General features: G+C 45.4%; 1 protein-coding gene across 1 annotated transcript in view; it reads right to left on the bottom strand.

Moving 5' to 3' along the window:
• Nucleotides 1–17,958, bottom strand: part of ZDHHC5 (zinc finger DHHC-type palmitoyltransferase 5) — a 1,362,456-nt gene that overhangs the window by 1,015,536 nt on the left and 328,962 nt on the right. Inside the window, 1 exon segment of the mRNA XM_044084108.1 lies at nt 12,833–12,990. Coding sequence (XP_043940043.1) covers nt 12,833–12,990 — 158 coding nt within the window.

Consider the following 17,958-nt stretch of genomic DNA (forward strand, 5'->3'; position numbering starts at 1 on the left):
TTTTCCGTTTGGTTGGAAAGGAAAAAACCCAATTTTGGGCCAATTTTTTTCTTTACCAACCATGGGGTTTGGTTTACCTTTTGTAGAAAACCCTTTTCCCCCCATTTTTTGGGTTGGGCAAAATTTTAAAATTTAAAGGGGCCTTTTCCCTTTTCCTCCATTTTCCTTAATACCTCCTCAGCATTAGCACCAAATACATCCTTTTGTAGAGGGGCATCTAGAAATTTAGCTTTGACATGATCTGGTAAGGTTTGTTCCTTGAGCCAGGCATGTCTACGTATGACTGATCCTGTAACCGCAGCTCTACATGAGGCCTATAGAGCATCAAAACCACATTGTAAGGTATGTTTACCCACTTGTTCTGCACTGTGCATCAAATCCTGCAACTCCTTCAAGTCTGGTTTGTTCAGGTTGTGACATTTTACTTCTCAATTGTGATAACAAAAACTGTTGGTACTTTCGCATATGGAACTGACAGTTTAATGCCCTCATGGTTAAGGTGGCCGAGGTATATACCTTTTTTCCCCACCTTTCTAAGGATCTGGAATCTCTCTCGGAAGGTAATGGATTTTTAGCAGTGGTGGCCTTAATTCCCTTGGGGCCCTGTGAGATGGTTTCTGGGTCAGCAGCATGGCTTTTGTATAGAAATTGGTGTGAGTCAGGGACCCTGTAGTACCTGTCATTCTTGACTGGGGCTGGAGGTAGAGAATCCGGGTTAAGGCAGGCCTCTGAGTACACATCATCTAGTTTGTCCAAGACAGGAGGTATAGCCAGAGGCCTGTGCTGAGGTAGCAAGTGAAATTCCCTAAGCCTTTTCTTGGAATCTGAATAATCTTGGCCTTCCAGTGGAAGTGTTCCCTTAAGGTATGCAAAGTTTCCCCAAATGAGTAATCCTCTGGGGGGGATACAGATGGAATGGACTCCTCTGCATCGGAGTCTTCAAAAGGGGAGTAAGAATGTTCCTGTTCATCGGAGTGCTCTGATATAATGGAGCACTGATCAGAGGAGAGGGATTCTTCCTCCACTCTGGGCCTTTTGTCCGAGGGGGGTTGAGAACCCCTGATAAGAGTAATTAAATCCTCAGCCATTTTAAGCATCTGTTTTTTAGGCATGGGGCCTGGAGATGGGCCCTGTGTAGCTTGCCTCTTAGAATGCATGGCTGCTTTAGACTTAGTGAAAGCCTTGATGGAAAAAGAAGAGGAAGGTCTGAAGACACCTTGAGAGGAGGTAGACCTGTCCACAGTTTGAGATTCACCTCCAGGAGTGGCTTTGGTATCTGTAGTCGGGGTGTGGGCCGAGGAGCCTGCGACCTCGGGCACAGGAGACACCGCCAATGAAGTGTCATCGGTAGTCAGGAGCTGCATAGGCGCCTCGCTGAGAACCGGACCACGTGTAGTCGGCTTTGGTGTGGTGTCGGTAGAGGCCACGGACCTCGTGTGTCGGTCCTTATTTTGCGCTTTTTAGACAAAACTGGAGTCGGAATTTCCGACGACATAATATAGTTAAATGTTTTGCCAAAATAATGCTGGTCGAACTCCGCCCGACACTTAATGGTGCGCTTGTTGAACGTAGCACAAAAGCGACAGACCGAGACGTCGTGGTCTGGGCCTAAACAAGGAATACAGAGGGAATGGAAATCCTTATGCGGTATTTGCTTCCCACATGAAATACAATTATTAACTTTGTCTGACATCGGTCTGAGGCAAGAAAAGTTTCCCCAACGGGGTACTTAGCTTTCAAGAAGACTTCGGTTGCAAAATTTTCGTAATTTCAGGAGCTGGCCGACCGGCACTTGCGAACTGCTTCTGCTTCGGGTACCGCGCGGCAAGAAAGACTGAAGAAAATGGCATCGGCTGGTTCTTTTATACCCCTGTCGTACTGACGTCAGGGAAGAAGCAACGGCAACCGACGCCGGACCTAGACTTTGGAATTCGGCCGATCGAGGACCCGCCTGATGGCAGGAGAACCCATCTGTTATGACTGCAGCTGTATGCACGATGAACATCGGAAGACAAAAATACCAGACTACAATAAGAGCCCTACAATGAATAGTTCTCGCATTAAAGAAGGCAAAGAAAGTACAGTTTTGTACCTACCATAAATGTAGATGTTAGAGTGCTAATACAGCTGCAGTAATCACAGATGGGTTCTCTGCGGTCAGGCGGTCCCTCGGTCGGCTGAATTCCAAAGTCTAGGTCCGGCGTCGGTTGTTGTCGCTTTCTTTCCTGACGTCAGTGAGGCAGGGGTATATAAGACACAGCCGACGCCATTTTCTTCAGTCTTTCTTGCCCCAGATGTCAGGTGCCCCCAGAAGGAAGGCAATACATAAATTATATTTATATACATGAAATGCAATATAATCAAAAATCAGTAGTTGCAAGCAAATATACCATAGAAGGATAACCCCATCAGGTTGTATGAAGAGGGGTTAGGCCCTAGGCCTTTACCAAGAGGGGAAGGAGGGAGGAAAAACTGTACTGCAGCTAGCTGTATTAGCACTCGAACATCTACATTTATGGTAGGTACAAAACTGTACTATGTTCATCGTGCATACAGCTGCAGTAATCACAGATGGGTAGAATCCCAAAGCTACGCACAGGGCGGTAGGCACTAGGTGGAACTGGGATCAGCCAGAATGCCCTGCAACACAGCAGTGGCAAAGCCTGCTCTAGTTTTGGAATATAAAGGCAGGTGGTAGTGTTTTGTGAAGGTATGCACAGATCTCCAAGTGGCTGCCTCCAAAATATCTTTGGTAGGAACTCCTCTGAGGAAGGCTGTAGAGGTAGCTGTGGCCCTGGTTGAGTGGGATCTGATGCCTGTAGGGACAGATTTTCCATGATAGGAGTAACAAAACCGTACGCAGTGGCCTATCCATTTTGAAATAGTCTGTTTGGTAACTGGCTTCCCTTGAGCTCCTACAGCATAGGACACAGAGTTGTTCTGATTTCCTGAAAGGCTTTGTTCTGTCCAAATAATAACGTAGCTGTCTATGGATGTCTAAGGAGTGTAGGAGCCTTTCCCCTTTGTTTTGAGGATTGGGGTAAAAGGTAGGTAAGTGTATGGCTTGATTTAAACTACCCTGGATACCACTTTAGGCATAAATGACGGGTTGGTTCGAAGGGAAACCCTATCCTGATGGAAGATGAGAAAGGGCTGCACAACCATGAGGGCTTGTAGTTCCGATACTCTACGAGCTGAGGTAATGGCCAGAAGGACAGCTGTTTTCCAGGACAAGTATTGCAAATCTGTTGAAGCAGCTGGTTCAAAGGGAGGCAATGTTAATTTTTCTATAATGTAATTAAGATCCCAGGCTGGTATTGGTCGTTTCCTTGGTGGTCTTATATTCTTAGCCCCTCTGAGGAACTGTCTTAAGAGTGGGTGAGAGAATAAGGGTGGATCCGTGTTGAATTCTGCAGAAATGGATGAGGCATGGATTTTTATGGAGGAAAATGTAAGTCCACTGTTCAGCAGCTCAGCTAGATACTGTAATACCTGAGGCAAATTCAGTTTTTTTAGGGTCCTGGCCTTTTTTCTCATTCCAAGAGCAAAACCGTTTCCATTTTGCGGAGTAAGCCTTTCTAGTAGATGGCCCTCTGGCCTCCAAAATGACATCCTGCACCTCTTTGGGGAGTAGAGTCTGTTGTGGTGTTAAGGAATTTTCCATGCAGCGAGATTGAGTGTTTTCAGCTGACTGTGAAGAGTTTTGCAGCTGTGCTGAGTCAGCAGAAGAGGCATTAGAGGTAGGGGCCAGGGAGGAGTATGTGTTAGGCTCCTCAGTAGTGGGTACCAGTGTTGTCTTGGCCAGTCTGGAGCAATCAGTATCATCTTTGGTCTGTCTGCTCTTGCTTTCAAGAGCACCTTGGGCAGAAGAGGCAGAGTAGTGGGTACCAGTGTTGTCTTGGCCAGTCTGGAGCAATCTGTATCATCTTCGGCCTGTCTGCTCTTGCTTTCAAGAGCACCTTGGGCAGAAGAGGCAGAGGTGGGAAAGCGTAAACTGTCCATGCTGTCCAACTGAATGAAAGGGCGTCCACTCTCCAGGCCTTTGGATGAAAGGTCCATGAACAACACATTACCAATTGATGATTCCTGTGGGAGACGAAGAGATCTATGTCTGGCCTTGCCCACGCTTGGATTATCTTTGTAAACACTTGAGGATGCAACTTCCATTCGTGTGGACCTGTCATATATCTGCTTAGATTGCCTGCCAGCGTGTTTTCCAAGCCTGGCAAGTACTGTGCTTGAAGTTCGATTTGCCATTCCAGAGCCAAGTTCCAAAGTGTCATGGCTAGTCTGCACAGGGGGTATGAATGTGTTCCTCCTTGTTTATGTACCACATTACTGTGGTGTTTTCTGTTCTCATCAATAATTGTCCTGGATGCAGGAGGTCCTTGAAAGCTGTAATTGCATTTATCACTGCTAGCATTTCTTTTTGATTGATGTGAAGGTGCTTTTCCTTTTGGGACCATTTGCCTTGAATGCACCTGTCTGTCATGTGCGCCCCCCAGGCATAATCTGTGGCGTCTGTTGTGATGACTTGATTTGCTTGAGGCTTGCAGAATGGAAGACCTGTGTTTGTTTGACATGCTTGGGCCCACCATAGAAATTCCTTTTGCAAACATGGAATTATTGGTATTATTGTTTCCAAACTGTGGCTGTGTTGAGACCATAGGTTTTTTAGGTACCACTGAAGTTTCCTCATATGCAACTTTGCACATGGGATTAAAAGAATGCAAGATGCCATGAAGCCCAAAGCCTGCAGGATTTTCCTTGCAGTAAGCCTGGTACAATTTGCTAGTGTTTTGAAGTACTGAGTTAGTTGCCCCTGTTTTTCTGGCGCAAGATAGGCCATCTGGGTGTTTGTGTCCAAGTTGGCACCCAGGAAAGTTATTTTCTGAGATGGTGTTAGCTTGGATTTCTTTTTGTTGATTGTGTATCCTAGAGAATTCAGTAACCGTGTTGCATAAGCCAGATGTTCCAGAAGTATGTGCTTGCTGTCCGCTTGGATCAGGCAGTCGTCAAAATAAGGGTAAATTTGTATCGCTTGAAGTCTGCAGTAGGCAATTACTGGTGCCAGGCATTTCGTGAATACTCTGGGCGCAGTAGATAAGCCAAAGGGCAATGCAGATAATTGAGTGTATTGAACCTGCAAGAAATCTGAGGTATCTTCTGCAGCTTTGTCTGATTGGGACATGCAGGTATGCCTCCTTGAGGTCCAATGTTACCAGCCAAAACTCCTTGCCCAGCATGGGAAGAAGCTGTTGTAATGTGAGCATCTTGAATTTTGGAACGAGTAAGAATGTGTTTAGGATGGATAAGTCCAAAATGGGTCTCCAGTCGGTTCCTTTCCTTGGTACCAGAAATAGCCTGGAATAAAAACCTTGACCTTGTTCGTGAGTAGGTACCTCTTGAATAGCTTTCATGTCTATGAGCTTTGAAATTTGTAGTTGTGCCTCTGCCCTTTGATTGTGTGGCAGGTTTGGCATGCCTGTCATTTTTGGGAGAGTGTGAAAATTAAATCTGTAGCCTCTGTTTATAACGTCCAGGATCCATTTGTCTGTTGTGACAATATGCCAATTTCTTGTAAATAATGCCAGCTTTCCTCCCAAGGGTACTGCCAGCTGATACTTGCTTGGCATGGAAAGGAGGAAGTCATTGGGCTTGTTTCCTGTATTGTTGTGCACTGTCTTCGCCACCTCTTGGTGCTGGAGTTTGCCATTGTCTGCCTCTATATGATCCTTGTGATTGCCCTCTGCCCCTTGTGCGCCTCTATCCACCTCTTTGGGGCTTGTCCGTGGCTGGAAAGGACCAGTTTTTAGAAGGCCAATTTCTGCTAAAACATGGTGGTTGAACCTGTAGAAAAGCTTTGACTGTTTGCATAGATTTGGCTTTTTCTTCCATTTTCCGTAGCATCTCCTCAGCATTAGTACCAAATAGCACATCCTTTTGTAAAGGAGCATCTAGTAGTTTAGCTTTCACATGATCAGGCAAGATTTGTTCCCTAAGCCATGCATGTCTACGAATGACTGATCCTGTAACAGCAGCTCTACTTGACGCCTCTAGGGCATCATAGCCACATTGTAAAGTGTTTACACCCACTTGTTCTGCACTATGCATCATATCCTGCAACTCCTTCAAATCTGGTTGTTCAGGTTGAGACATTTTATTTCTTAATTGTGATAACAGAAACTGCTGATATTTAAGCATATGAAACTGACAATTTAAGGCCCTCATAGCAAGGGTGGCCGAGGTATATACCTTTTTTCCCCACCTTTCTAAGGATCTTGACTCTCTTTCTGAAGGTAGTGGATTCTTAGCAGTAGAGGCCTTCATTCCCTTGGGGACTTGAGAAATGGTTCCAGGGTCAGCATTATGGCTTTTGTAAAGAAATTGGTGAGAGTTAGGAACTCTGTAGTACCTATCAGGCTTGACTGGGGCAGGAGGCAGGGAATCCGGATTAAGGCAAGCCTCCGAATAAACATCAAGTACGTCCAAGACAGGAGGCATAGCCAGAGGTCTGTGTTGAGGTAACAAAAGAAATTCCATAAGTCTTTTCTTGGAATCAGAAAAGTCTCGGCCTTCCCAATGGAAGTGTTCCCTCAAGGTGTGCAAGGTTTCCCCAAAAGAAAAATCCTCAGGAGGAGATACAGAAGGAATGGACTGCTCTGCATCAGAGTCTTCAAATGGGGAGTAAGTGTTCCTCAACATCAGAATGTTCTGAAAAAATGGAGCCCTGATCAGAAGAGGGAGAATCTTCCTCCACTCTGGGCCTCTTGTCTGGAGGGGGTTGGGAACCCCTGATAAGAGTAATTAAATCTTCAGCCATTTTAAGCATCTGCTTTTTAGGCATGGGGCCTGGAGATGGGCCCTGTGCAACAGGCCTCTTGGGATGCATGGCTGATTTGGACTTAGTAAAGGCCTTAATGGAAAAGGAAGATGAAGGTCTAAAGACACCATGGGTGGAAGTGGACCTGTCCACATTAGGAGGCTCAATGCTCACAGTGGCTTCAGTGGTTGTAGTCTGGATCTGGGCCGAGGAACCTGCGGTCTCTGTTACAGAAGACACCGCCAAAGAAGTGTCGTCGTTAGTCAGGGACTGCATAGACGTCTCGCTGAGAACCGGACCACGTGTAGCCGGTTTTGGCGTGGTGTTGGTGGGGACCGTGGACCTCGCGTGTCGGTCCTTGTCCTTGCGTTTTTTGGTCAAAACGGTAGTCGGAGTCTCTGACGACATTTTATAATCAAAGGCTATACCAAAAAAGTGTTGGCCGAACTCCGCCCGGCCGCTTAATAGTGCGTTTATTGAAAGTAGCGCAAAAGCGACAGCCCGAGACGTCGTGGTCTGGGCCTAAACAAGGTATGCAAAGGGAATGGAAATCCTTATGCGGTATTTGCTTCCCACAAGAAATACAATTGTTAACTTTTTCTGACATCGGTCTGAGGCAAGAAAAGTTTCAACGGGTACTTAGCTTTAATGAAGACTTCGGTTTCCAATTTTTCGTAAATTCAGGAGCTGGCCGACCGGCACTTGCGAACTGCTTCTGCTTCGGGCACCGCGCAGCAAAAAAGACTGAAGAAAATGGCGTCGGCTGTGTCTTATATACCCCTGCCTCACTGATGTCAGGAAAGAAAGAGACAACAACAGACGCCGGACCTAGACTTTGGAATTCGGCCGACCGAGGGACCGCCTGACGGCAGAGAACCCATCTGTGATTACTGCAGCTGTATGCACGATGAACATCCAGCAGCAGGGGACATCGCGGTCTGAGCCTAAACAAGTGATACAGTATGAATGGATGTCTCGGTGTGTTATTTGCTTTCCACAGGGGAGACAATTAACTTTTTCGAACATCGGTTAGTGCACGATAAAAGGATCCCCAACGGGGTACTTAGTTTTTGACGTTTTCAGCTGTAATTCAAACTCTGGTAGCGACCAATCGGAACACTTGCAAACTGCTTCTGCTATGGGCTCCACAGCAAGACTGATGTAATGGCGTTGACTGCCTTCCTTTATAGCACCGACTATCTGACATCAGGCAGCAAGCAACAGCAGCAGAAGCAGAAAAACACTGACTCTGGTATTTGGACCAGCCGAGGGCTACAACAGCAGGGATAACCCACAGGTGATGACTGGAACAGTGAAACACGAAGAAAAAAGTTATATACCTACCATAACGTTCCATCTAAGTTGTCCTTCATCTCTCCATCTCGCCTTCCCTTCTTGCCGTTTGGGTTCGGAGCCAATCCTCGGCTCCGACTCTGCCTACTTCTATAGCTCGAGAGCTATTTACTGGTTCAAGGCTAACCCTTATCCCAGAATGCCCAGCGTCAGCTACCCAGATCTCATTTGTGATAGCACACTAGACATATAAAGTAACCAGGAACCTAAAACTGATTTACCAAAATAACAGATCAGAGTAAATTGTCATAAAATTACCTGGCATGTGAACCAAGAAAAAGAAAAAGGAAATCAGCCAGTGAAACCATAGTGAACTCCTCTCAATCCTATAGGAAGGGGGAAGGAGGGGGGGACGCAAGGAAGGAAGGCGAGATGAAGGACAACTAACATGGAACGTTATGGTAGATACATAACTTCTTTATGTTAAGTTGTCCCATATCGCCTTCATTCTTGCTGTTTGGGACAGCGTCCCTAGCACCTAAAGACCCCGGGTGGCTCATTGGAACAGACTCTTCAGAACAGTGGAACCAAAGGAAGCCCTGCTCCAGGAGACCACATCCACTTTGTAATGAGAGATAAAGGTATGAGGGTTTGCCCAAGTGGCAGCTGCACAAATTGAGTCTATGGGCAATTTGGAATGAAAGGCTACAGACGTGGCTAATGCTCCAGTAGAATGACCTTTCTGTTTTGCTGGTAGATGTTTATGCCTTAACTGACAAAAGCAATGGTATCAGATAACCATTTGGATAAGGTCACCTTAGAAACTGGAATGCCTTGCTTATTGTGAGCATAGGAGAGAAATAATTGGTCTGACTTTCTTAGCTCTTTGGTCCTATGGAGGTATAAATGTAATTGTCTGTGCACATCCAGTTGGTGAAGATCGTATTCTGCCTTGTTGCTATAATTGGGAAAGAAGACGGGGAGACTGATGGATTGATTTAAATTGTTTTCTGAACAGACTTTTGGTATGAAGGATGGGTTGGTTCTCAGAGAAACTAGATCTTTGTGAAACACCATATATGGAGGACGAACACAGAGTGCTTGGAGTTCTGAAACACGTCTAGCTGAGGTAATAGCAACCAGAAAAAGTTTTCCAAGAAAGAAATTTTAAGGGACATGAAGCTGCTGGTTCAAATGGAGGCAGAGTCAAAGAAGTCAAAACTAAATTGAGATCCCAAGGAGGAGGTGGATCCCTGACTGGGGGGTCTATGAAGAGAGGTTCCTCTCATGAAGGCTTTGCAGAGCTTATGAGACATTATGCTAGAATTAAGAATTCCAATATGAAAATTAGATATGGCTGCCATCTGTACCCAGATGTTAGCAGCAGCCGCACCCCACTGGAAAAGCTCTGCTAGAAATTCTAGAAATTTGATGGAATGGGGCTGAAAAGGGGGTCTAACTTTCTAGATTCTGCCCAGTAAGAAAATCTTTTCCATTTGCTAGCATGTCTTTCTTGCAGTTGACTTATGGGAGGACACAATAATATTGCAAACTGCTGGGGAGATACTTGGAAGCCTGGCTAAGGTAGGAAGTGGAGAAACCAAGCTGTGAGCTTGATAGTCTGAAGGGACTGGTGTAATCCTGCCTGACTGATGAATCAACAGACCTGGCACTGGGTCCAGAATCCAAGGCTGGTCTAGAAGGTGAAGGTGCAGGAACGGAAACCATATCTGTCAAGGCCAATAGGGGGCCATGAGGATCATTTTGCATCCCAATGCGTTTGCTTTCTGTACGAGTCTTGGAATTAGGGGAAAAGGGGGTAATGCATAAAGGAGTCCCTGAGGCTAATCGTGGACTAGAGCGTCCCTGGGAGTTTGACCTGCAGGAGGAAGCAGGGAGAAGCAACTGCTGCATTTGTTGTTGAGGGGGGTGGCAAATAGATCGCAGCAAAGCTGGCCCCATTTGCGGAAGATAAGGTCTGCAACTTCCTGATTCACAGACTACTCGTGAGGCATGAGGATAGCCCTGATGAGCCTGTCCGCTATTACGTTGGATTTCCCAGGGATGTGCATTGCTGTCAGAAAATGTTGGGAGGAAATCACCCATTGCCATAGCCTGAGGGCTTCTCAACACAAGGGGTAGGACCTGGTCCCGCCCTGCTTGTTGATGTACCAAACAACTGACATGTTGTCTGTTTGAATCACAATAGTCCCGGAAGGAAGAGAGTCTTGAAGAGCTTGCAACGCTAGGAGCACCGCTCTCACCTCTAGGACATTGATATGCAGATGGTACTCCTGAGGTTGCTACATGCCTTGGACTGTCCTGTCTACATAATGCCCCCACCCACCCTATCAGGGAGGTGTCCATGGTCACTGTTGTTACCGAAGGGGGTTGAATGAAAGGTCTGCTCTGAGTCACCAGTGGGGAGACCATCCACCAAGAGAGGTGTCTTTTGCATGTTTCTGTAATCAGGATCATGCGAGACATAGGCAGTTCCTGGAAGGACCACTGCGTGAAGAGAAGCCACTGAAGGACATGTGGTAACGAGCTAATGGTACAAGAAGAATGGCAGCTGCCATGGAGTCTAGAACTTGCAGGACATATCTGACTTGGACCTTTCTGCTCTACATTAGAAATGACACTTGTTGACGAACAGAGAAAACTCTTTTCTGAGGTAACCTTGCAAACATCTGTTTTGTGTTTAATTCTGCTCCTATATATGTAACAGACTGACAGAGCAACAAGGCAGATTTTTCGAAATTTACTGTAATGCCTAGTTGGATGTAAGTTGATATTGTATAATCCCGTGCCTCTAAGAGTTGATGCCAGGTGGTAGCAGTTAGGAGCCAGTCGTCTAGATAGGGAAACACCTGGAATCCTTGACATTTCAGGTGAGCTGCGACTACTGCCATACATTTGGTGAACACCCTGGGGGCTGTGGTGAGACCAAAGGGCAGAGCTCTGAACTGATAATGACTGGCCCCTACCCGGAAGCGAAGAAATCTCCTGGAGCGTTTGTCCATTTTGATATGGTAGTATGCATCCTGAAGATCTTTGGAGCACATCCAGTTGTCCTGACCCAGAAAGGGGAAAATGGACTACAGTGTTACAATCCGGAACTTTTCTTTTTGTACAGATTTGTTCAGTCTGCTGAGATCCAGTATTGGTCTCCAGTCCCCTGCCTTTTTTGGAACTAAAAAGAATCTTGAGTAAGCTAGTGTGCCCATCTGTCAGACATTTTCTGACAGCATGAGTCACACTTTTTGAAGCCAGAAACTTTGGCCTCTTTAGACATGTTACTACCATACTAAAAACGTTTTTTTTTAATTTTTTTTTATTTTTTTTACAGTTAAGGAACAGAAAGGAGAGCCTCTAATTTAACGGCTGTCCTAAGGGGGGGGGGGCTCTCTAATTTAAACAAATTCAGGGGAAACAGAAGGCCTGCGAGATATGTAGTGACAGCCAGCAAAGCTACAACATACACAAGAAAGGCGATAAGGGATAAAGTACTATATCTAGACAAAAAGCTTGCTAAATTTAAGAATAATCAATTATTATCATAGAAAAAAACTATACTAAGCCTGAGCCAGTAACGAAGCAACCTCGCAGCTGAAGCAGCAAACGAGATCTGGGTAGCTGACGCTGGGCATTCTGGGATAAGGGTTAGCCTCGAGCCAGTAAATAGCTCTTGAGCTATAGAAGTAGGCCAAGTTGGAGCCCCAAAGAGCAAGAACGAAGGCGAGATGGGACAACTTAACATCTGCTGAGCTACATGACTGGATTACCCAACATAAGCCTGCCATCCTCACTGTAACAAACTTGACAAACCCAGCATAAACAACTCTGAAATTATACCTCCTGGCTCGAATATCATGCATACTGACTGTATAAAGAGGAAAGGTGCTGGTGTTGCTTCATTTCCCAAAAACTATCACAATTCCCCTTACAACAAACCTAATAACAAAATCTATTCAGCAGAACTTATTACTTTCCTGAAATTAAACAATTATAAACAAATGTGTATTACTGTTCTTTACAGTGATGATACAGCTACACTAAAAAAAATCCTACACTGAATATCCATAACAATTCCACAAGAAAAACAGTACTAAGTAATGTGAACATCAACTGGCTGGACAAACTAACTCCCCTACATCAAGCATGAACTTATTTGGTTTTACACAACTAATTGATAGCCCTATACATTTACAGCAAGACATCTCCCTATTAGGCTGAAACCTAGTATCAGACCCTAGCAAATACACTAACATAGGTACAACATCTGACTGTCTCAGTGATCACTTCCCAATCTATAGGAGACATCGCACACATCCACTTAAACAACATGCTTTTAAAACATGCAACCTTTCAGAGTTTAAACTAGAAACAGGTCTGTTTCAGTACCTGATGATTATATGAACACTCCAGAGGCCTAAGTGACTTGCACCTAGACTTTCTGGGACATAAAACATGAGCACTTTCCTATAATGCCTCCAAGGAGATTTAACACTGTGAACAGCAGAGTATACCTGATGACTGACTGTTTGTAAGCCCCTTAAAAGCCAGGGATGGTGACGGCAGAAGCAGGAAAGAGATGTTACTATCTGCACTCACTTCAGAAGCCATCTTTTTCTTTGATAACAGTTTAAATATAAAGCTGGAAAAAACACGTGGAAAAACAACATTTAAATTAAAACTAAACTTTAACTTTCTTACCTCCACACAGTTATCACAGACACTACAATGGGAGCAGCGTGGTGGCCGGTAGAAGCGGCATGTAGAACACCACTTCATACGGACCTGAATCCCTTTTATTTCCACATTCTTGTACAGAGGGGCACGAAAGTCATCCTCCTTGTCTTCATCCTCCTCAGCTGCAAAAAGCACATTTGGAAAGATGTAGGAAAAACAGAGAATGAGTAAAACGTTAAGGAAAGTAAGAGACAAAACATCATAACCAGCTATTTTTGTTCAACGCAATTCTACCTCTGAAACGCTGTTAATGCCTCTGATTACAAGCACAGAGACAAACAATGCACATTTAAAATGTAGCAAGATAGGGTATACAGTCCTCCCACATGCAGTGCAATTTATCACTACTTCTCCCCCCAATGTCTTCCCCTTCTATCACAACAGCAAAAAAGACTACAGGACTGAAATTGTTTCTGAGGAAAGAGGGTAAAATACACTAAGAAAAAAATATGAAGTACAATGTTATTGTAAAAGCAAAGCTGAAAAACCATGGTATACATTTATTACTTTATTACATCGGCTAACCAGTTCGTGTCACTTGGTACAATGGAACTTTTTCAACCATGGCCCAGACCAGTACCAAGTAATACAATGCTGCAGAAAATATATTAAAGTTATGTACTCACTATAGCTAGGAATCTGTGTTGTCCATTTTCATTCTTCCTCAATGTACAGTTTATGGATCCGATCGGCTGATCAGACTCAGCCACATTCTACAGACTTCGGATCAACTCTCTAGCTCCTCCATCTACCTACAATGCCCTAGTCCATCCCAAATACCTCAGATCGAGGTTGCTGCCACAGAGAGTTCAGTGTAGAATAGAAAAGGAGAATAGAAAATTACGGTAGGGCACAAACCAGGAACTATACATTCCAAAAAAAATCTATCAGGTCACTCAAGAAAATGACAGGAAGGGGGAAGGCAGAAGAGGAGCTGAGGAAGAATGAAAATGGAGAACACAGATGGCTAGTTATGGAGAGTACAGAACTTTAATATCTGATGTTGTCCCTTTCATTCTTCAACTTATGGGACAGAATCCTCAGCTATGTAAATCTTGGGTGGCCCTCATGGAAGAATATTCCGGAGAAATGCTGAAACAAAGGCAGCTCTGCTTGGGACTTCCAAGATGGCTGCACACTTTAGTAATAGCTTAATTCTAGCTTCCCAGTGTGCAAAACAGAAACTTAGCAGAGAAAGCCAGTGGGCCTAGATTTCCGGGTAAATTTTAGTAACTGATTAGAAAGTGCACTGTCTGGATGACAGGAAAAAATACAGAGGACCTCAAGGAAAATCAGCTATAAAAGGTGATGAGAAAACACGGACCATGAAAAGTACTGTAGCTGTACAGTCAAAAGCAGTACAAGCTCCAGACACGACTTCCAGTAACCTGGAAAAAAGTACAAGGTAACTGCACACAGACCTGACTAAAATAAATGAAACACTGATGGTGTATATCAATTCAAATAATAAAAGGCTGAAAAGATGGAAGAAGCTTTAAACAGGTACTCCGATAAGGTGATGAAACTGCAAAACTCAGATGTCGAAATGAAAAAGCTGGCTGGATATGAGACTGCACAAGAAAAAGAAGTTATGTACCTACCATAACGTTCCATGTTAGTTGTTTCCTCTCACCTTCCTTCTTGCTGGTTGGGTTCATCGGCCATCTTCTAAAGCTCGAGAGCTACATACTGGCTCGAGGCTTCCCCATATCCCATGATGCCTGGCGCTAGAAACCCAGCTCTCGTTTGGTAAGACTAACAGCAGACAAAATAAGGAAGGAATCCTATCCTATCATACATAAGCCCAACTATAGAGACTACCAGGTAGAGTAGGATAGCCAGAGAAGGCTCAGCCAGTGTAAATCCATAGAGAAACTCTTCTCGGTCTAGTAGGATAGGGGGATAGAGGGTGGGACGCAAGAAAGAAGGCAAGAGGAGACAACTAACACGGAACGTTATGGTAGGTACATAACTTCTTTATGTTAAGTTGTCTATCTCGCCTTCATTCTTGCTGGTTGGGACAGCGTCCCTAGCACCTAATATCCTGGGTGGCTCAGTGGAACAGACTCTTCAGAACAGTGGAACCAAAATCAGCTCTGCTCCTGGAAACCACGTCCAACTTATAATGCGAGATGAAAGTATGAGGGTTTGCCCACGAGGCCGCTGCACAAATAGATTCCATGGGCAACCTAGCCTGAAACCCAACAGAAGTGGCTAATGCTCTGGTGGAGTGGCCTTTTGGTTTAACAGGCAATTCTTTATTTCTCAGCTGATAGACAAAGGTGATGATAGAAGTCAACCACCTAGATAAAGTTATTTTTGATACTGGTAGGCCTTGTTTGCCCTCTGCATAAGAGATGAAAAGCTGATCCGATTTTCTGAAGTCCTTAGTCCTATGCAAATAAAAGCACAGTTGCCTGTGAACATCTAAATGATGTAACTTATATTCTCCCCTGTTGGAATGGTTGGGAAAAAACACAGGAAGGTCAATGTACTGATTCAAGTTATTCTCAGAACAGACCTTAGGAAGGAAGGAAGGAAGGATTAGTCCTAAGAGCAACCATGTTTTGTGGAACACTAGGTACGGGGGACGGATACAAAGAGCCTGCAGTTCAGGAACTCTTCTCGCTGAAGTAACTGCTACCAGAAAAAGTGTTTTCCAAGATAAAAACTTCAAAGAACAGGAAGCTGCAGGTTCGAAGAGGGGCAAAATTAGAGAGGCTAGAATCAAATTCAGATCCCACGGGGGTGGGGGACCTCTAACCGGGGGGGCTGAGCAGAGTGGTTCCTTTGAGGAAGGCCTTACAAAGCTTACGAGACATTATACTACTTTCTGAAAGGCCAATGTAAAAAATTGAAATTGCGGCTAACTGCACTCTAACTGTAGCGGAAGCAGACCTGGTATGAAAGAGCTCTGCAAGAAATTCCAGGATGTGGTGAACAGGGGCTGAAAAGGGGTCTATATTCTTAGCCTCTGCCCAGGAAGAAAAACGTTTCCACTTACTAGCGTAAGTTTTTCTAGTTGTAGACTTGTGCGATAATAAAATGATTTCACGCACCAATTGGGAGATATCAGGAAGCCTGGCTAGGGTTGGAAGTGGAGCATTCAAGCCGTGAGCTTGAGAGATTGTAGGGAATGATGCAGCCCGCCCGACTGATGGATCAGGAGGTCTGGAGCTGGGTCCAGAGTCCAAGGCTGCTTGATAAGGTAATGAAGGAACGGAAACCATATTTGTCAAGGCCAGTACGGGGCAATGAAAATCATTCTGCAACCCAATACGGTAGCTTTCTGTATCAGCTTGGGAATTAGGGGAAAAGGGGGGAATGCATACAGAAGTCCCCGAGGCCAATCATGGACTAGAGCGTCTCTGGGGGAATGCTCTGGATGTGGAAGGAGAGAACTTGCTGCACTTGCTGTTGAAGGGGTGGCAAAGAGGTTGCAGCAAGGTTGCCCCCATTTGCGGAAGATTTGGTCCACTACTACTTGACTCAGAGACCACTCGTGAAGCATGAGAATAGCTCTGCTCAGCCTGTTTGCTATGACGTTGGATTTCCCAGGGATATGCGTTGCGGTCCGAAACCGTTAGGAAGAGATCGCCCACTGCCAGAGTCTGAGTGCTTCTCGACATAGGGGGTAGGACCTGGTTCCGTCCTGCTTATTGATGTACCACAAGACTGATATATTGTCCGATTGAATTGCAATTGTCCCGGTAGGAAGAGTGTCCTAAAGAGCTTGCAACGCTAAAAGCACGGCCCTCATCACCAAGACGTTTATGTGCAGATGGTACTCGAGGTTGCCAGGTAACCTGGACTGTTCTGCCCTGATAATGCCTCCCCCACCCGATCAGGGAGGCATCCGTGGTCACCGTAGCAACTGGAGGGGGAAGTACAAATGGTCTGCCCAGGGGCACTGATGAGGAGACCATCCACCACACAAGTGCTTTTTGCATGCTTCTGTGATGATAATCATGTGAGACATGGGAAGCTGCTGGAAGGACCATTGGGTGAAAAGAAGCCAGTGGAGGATCCTCATGTGAAAACGTGCCAGAGGGACGAGTATAATTGCTGCTGCCATGAGACCCAGGGTTTGGAGGGCGAACCTGGCTTGAATTCTCTTGCATTCTAACAAGACCTGGACATGCCGCCGAATGACTAACCCTGTCTGGTGGAAGGCTGGCTGACCTGTCTTTTGTATTTAAGTTTGCGCCTATAAAGGTGATAGACTGACAAGGTGACAAAGCAGATTTTTCAAAATTTACAGTGATACCTAGTCCGCAGCACGTCTGTATAGTATAGTCTCTGGCTTGCAGAAGGTGATGCCTGGTGGAAGCAGCGAGGAGCCAGTCGTCTAGATACAGGAACACCTGGAATCCTTGCCGTCTCAGGTGAGCGGTAACTACTGCCATACATTTGGTGAACACCCTGGGGGCTGTGGTGAGACCAAAGGGCAGAGCTCTGAACTGATAATGGCTGGCTCCCAGCTGGAAGTGCAGGAATCTTCTGGAGCGCCTGTCCATTTTGATGTGGTAGTGCACATCCTGAAGATCTATTGAGCACATCCAATTGTCCTGACCCACGAAGGGTAAAATGGACTGTAGCGTGACCATCAGAAACTTTGTTCTTTGTACAGACCTGTTTAGTCTGCCGAGATCCAAAATGGGTCTCCAGTCCCCTGTCTTTTTTGGTACCAAAAAGAACCTTGAGTAAATTCCGGATCCTTGCTGGTCTGCTGGGACTTGCTAGATGGCCCTTTTTCTTAGCAGTTTTGAAACTTCCTGAACTGCCTGATCCCTCAGATTGGGTGGAACATCTGGAAGGGACTTGTTCGACAAGAAAGGAGCGCGAACAAAGGGAATTCTGTAGCCTCCGGATATAACGGACTGTACCCATTTGTCTTGTGTTATGTCTTCCCAGGCTTTTGGGTACAGCAATAATCTTTCCCCGACTGCCTCCGGAGGTTATCAGCTGGGCAAACCCTTCAGGGATGCTGGAAGGGCTTGTCAAGAGAAAGATTCTCTGCTGCCTTGGTTTTGCGGACCCCCCTCTGCCACGAGGGCAGCGTCTGTTATTGTTCCCTCCTCTGCCCCTGG

This window comes from Protopterus annectens, chromosome 9.part0 (assembly GCF_019279795.1).
Source record: "Protopterus annectens isolate FY-2018-M chromosome 9.part0, PAN1.0, whole genome shotgun sequence".
Classification (NCBI taxonomy): Eukaryota; Metazoa; Chordata; order Ceratodontiformes; family Protopteridae; genus Protopterus; species Protopterus annectens.